The sequence below is a fragment of the Octopus bimaculoides genome, chromosome 12 (assembly GCF_001194135.2).
Source record: "Octopus bimaculoides isolate UCB-OBI-ISO-001 chromosome 12, ASM119413v2, whole genome shotgun sequence".
In the NCBI taxonomy this organism is placed as follows: domain Eukaryota; kingdom Metazoa; phylum Mollusca; class Cephalopoda; order Octopoda; family Octopodidae; genus Octopus; species Octopus bimaculoides.
The window spans coordinates 3396896-3399442 of NC_068992.1; the positions used below are offsets into that span (position 1 = coordinate 3396896).

Sequence of the window (2547 nt, forward strand, 5' to 3'; positions counted from 1 at the left end):
AAGCAAAAAACGAAGAAAAGATAGAGGGTGCTGACCTGGTAGCATGTAGACTGAAAAGATTAGTAAGTGAAGAGAACTTGTATTTCAATGCCAACGTAACTGGTGGTGTGATGAGTCAAGCTGAGAGTACTGGTATTGTGTGTGTATTGGTTCATGGGACAGTTCACAAAGGTGATCAGTGTTTGGGAGTTTTCGAACAGAAATTTGCTTTGCTCAGGGATCCTTCATCAGAAAACAACTGGAAAATTACTCGTGTTTCGCTAAAAATTTGTGCCAAACTGTACTATTAGAAACTTAAGTTTTTGAAATTCTTCTGGACATGTAAAAAAAAAAAAACAAAGAAACAAAAACCATTTTGTTCATGACTAAAATTGATGCAAGGAAATTATTCCAAATTAAAACTATCCATTGAGACTGTTGCCAGATAAGCAGCTTCTTATAAATGCTCCATTGAACATCAAATTAAATGTTTTCTACTTTTCACATGTTTTTCTATTTCATCATCATCATCATCATCATTTTAGCATTTACTTTTCCATGGTTGGATGGGTCACATGGAATTTGTTGAAGCAGACTTTTCTATTGCCAGATACCCTTCCTGTCACTCACACTCACTCACCTGTTTCCTCGTGTCCAGATATATTTTCACTTCTGTTTTGGCATGGTTTTTACAACTGGCTGTCCATGTGTCTGTCCCTCTCAACATGTAACATAAAGTCGACTCTTTCTTTACCACAGTTCCACTCAATCAAAGGGACTTTTTCCTTGAAAAAAAACAAAAAAAAAATAAAAAAGCAAGTATCCTGTACCCTCTGTAGGGTTGGAAAGAATATCTGGGACTAATGCAGTTTCGAACCTCTCCTTGAAAAACGCATTTTTTTGAAAAGTTTTTACAGATTCCTATAGTTTAGATGTCGGAGATTATGAATATGGACCCCCCCCCAAAAAAAAATTTGGAACTTTTTCGAAATTTTTTTCCGCTGTGTTTTAGATGACGGAGATTCCAGATATGCAAGAAACCATGTTTTCGAAATTTTAAATTCAATAAGCATATAGATATGTGTATAAAGAGATAAACATGAATGCCTTCCTGGGGCTATAAACAACAGTAACATCATCTTCTATTGGAGTTGACAACGCACCTCATCTTGAAAAATGCATTTTTTTGAAAAAAATTTTCAGATTGTTAGGTTTTAGATGTTGGAGATTACAAACGAATATGCAAAAAAAGAAATTAAAAAAAATTAACCCCCCCCCCCCAATTAAAATTTTTGATCTTGTTTACTTTAAAGAGATCATAGCGAATTGACTAACATGCAAATCGAAATTAAATCCAGACAAAATTTTTTTTTTGCATATTTTTAATCTTTGACATCTAAAATGTAGGAATCTGAAAAATTTTTTTTCAAAAAAAACGCGTTTTTCAAGGAGAGGTGCAAAACTGCATTAGCCCCAAATATCCAGCCACAGAAACGATGCCAAAGCAGGCATTGGAGAGTGTGATGCAGTCCACCAGTTCATTTGGATCCTGTCAAACTGTTTCAACCCATCTTACGTAGAAGACAAATATTAAATGGTTATGATGATGATGATGACAATGATTCACCACACATACGCACACACATAATGGGCTTCATACAGTTTTTGTCTTCCAGATTGACTTAAATTACATTGGTAAATGCTGGAATACTGTTGGACACACTTGCTTAAAGTACTGTGCAGTGGAACTGAACCTGAGACCATCTGGTTGAGAAGTTAATTTCTTTATAGCGTCGCCATGTTTAAACACTGAGAATCGGTGAATCCAAGCAAGATTGTTGATGGAACTAACTTTTTCTGATAGAGTCATATTCTTTTATGCTTCCGTTTGTTTCAGTCTTTGGATTTTGGTCATGGTGCTACAGCTCCAGTACTGGTTTCAAATCTCATAAATATTACATCACTTTCTTTTTTTGCCAAACTGCTAACTTATGGAAATGTAAAGAAACTCACACTGGTTGAGTCAAACATATACATACATCTACCATTATATGCGGCCATCGTCGTCGTCGTCGTCATCATCATCATCATCATTGCATGGATCAGACGGAATTTATTGAGGCAGATTTTCCAAGTCGGATGCTGTTCTTGTCATCAACCTTCATTTGTTTCCAAGCAAGGTAATATTCCCTGACGGCTTGATATGTTTTTATGGAAGCTGTGTGGTAAAAAGCTTGCTTCCAAACCACATGGTTCCGGGGTCAGTCCCACTGCGTGGCACCTTGGGCAAGTATCTTCTACTATAGCTGTGAGTGGATTTGGTAGACGAAAACTGAAAAAAGCCCATCGTATACATATGTATCATCATCATCATCATCGTTTAACGTCCGCTTTCCATGCTAGCATGGGTTGGACGATTTGACTGAGGACTGGTGAAACCGGATGGCAACACCAGGCTCCAGTCTGATTTGGCAGAGTTTCTACAGCTGGATGCCCTTCCTAACGCCAACCACTCAGAGAGTGTAGTGGGTGCTTTTACGTGTCACCCGCACGAAAACGGCCACGCTC

The 2547-nt window shown here is 37.5% G+C and overlaps 1 protein-coding gene across 1 annotated transcript in view; it reads left to right on the forward strand.

Moving 5' to 3' along the window:
• LOC106868244 (uncharacterized) overlaps positions 1 to 481 on the forward strand; it is a 7412-nt gene extending 6931 nt beyond the window's left edge. The window contains exon 3 of the mRNA XM_052972243.1: positions 4 to 481. Within this exon, the coding sequence (XP_052828203.1) occupies positions 4 to 290 (287 nt within the window). The 3' untranslated portion in view covers positions 291 to 481. The remainder of the gene's footprint in view (positions 1 to 3) is intronic.
• Positions 482 to 2547: the final 2066 nt, after the last annotated feature.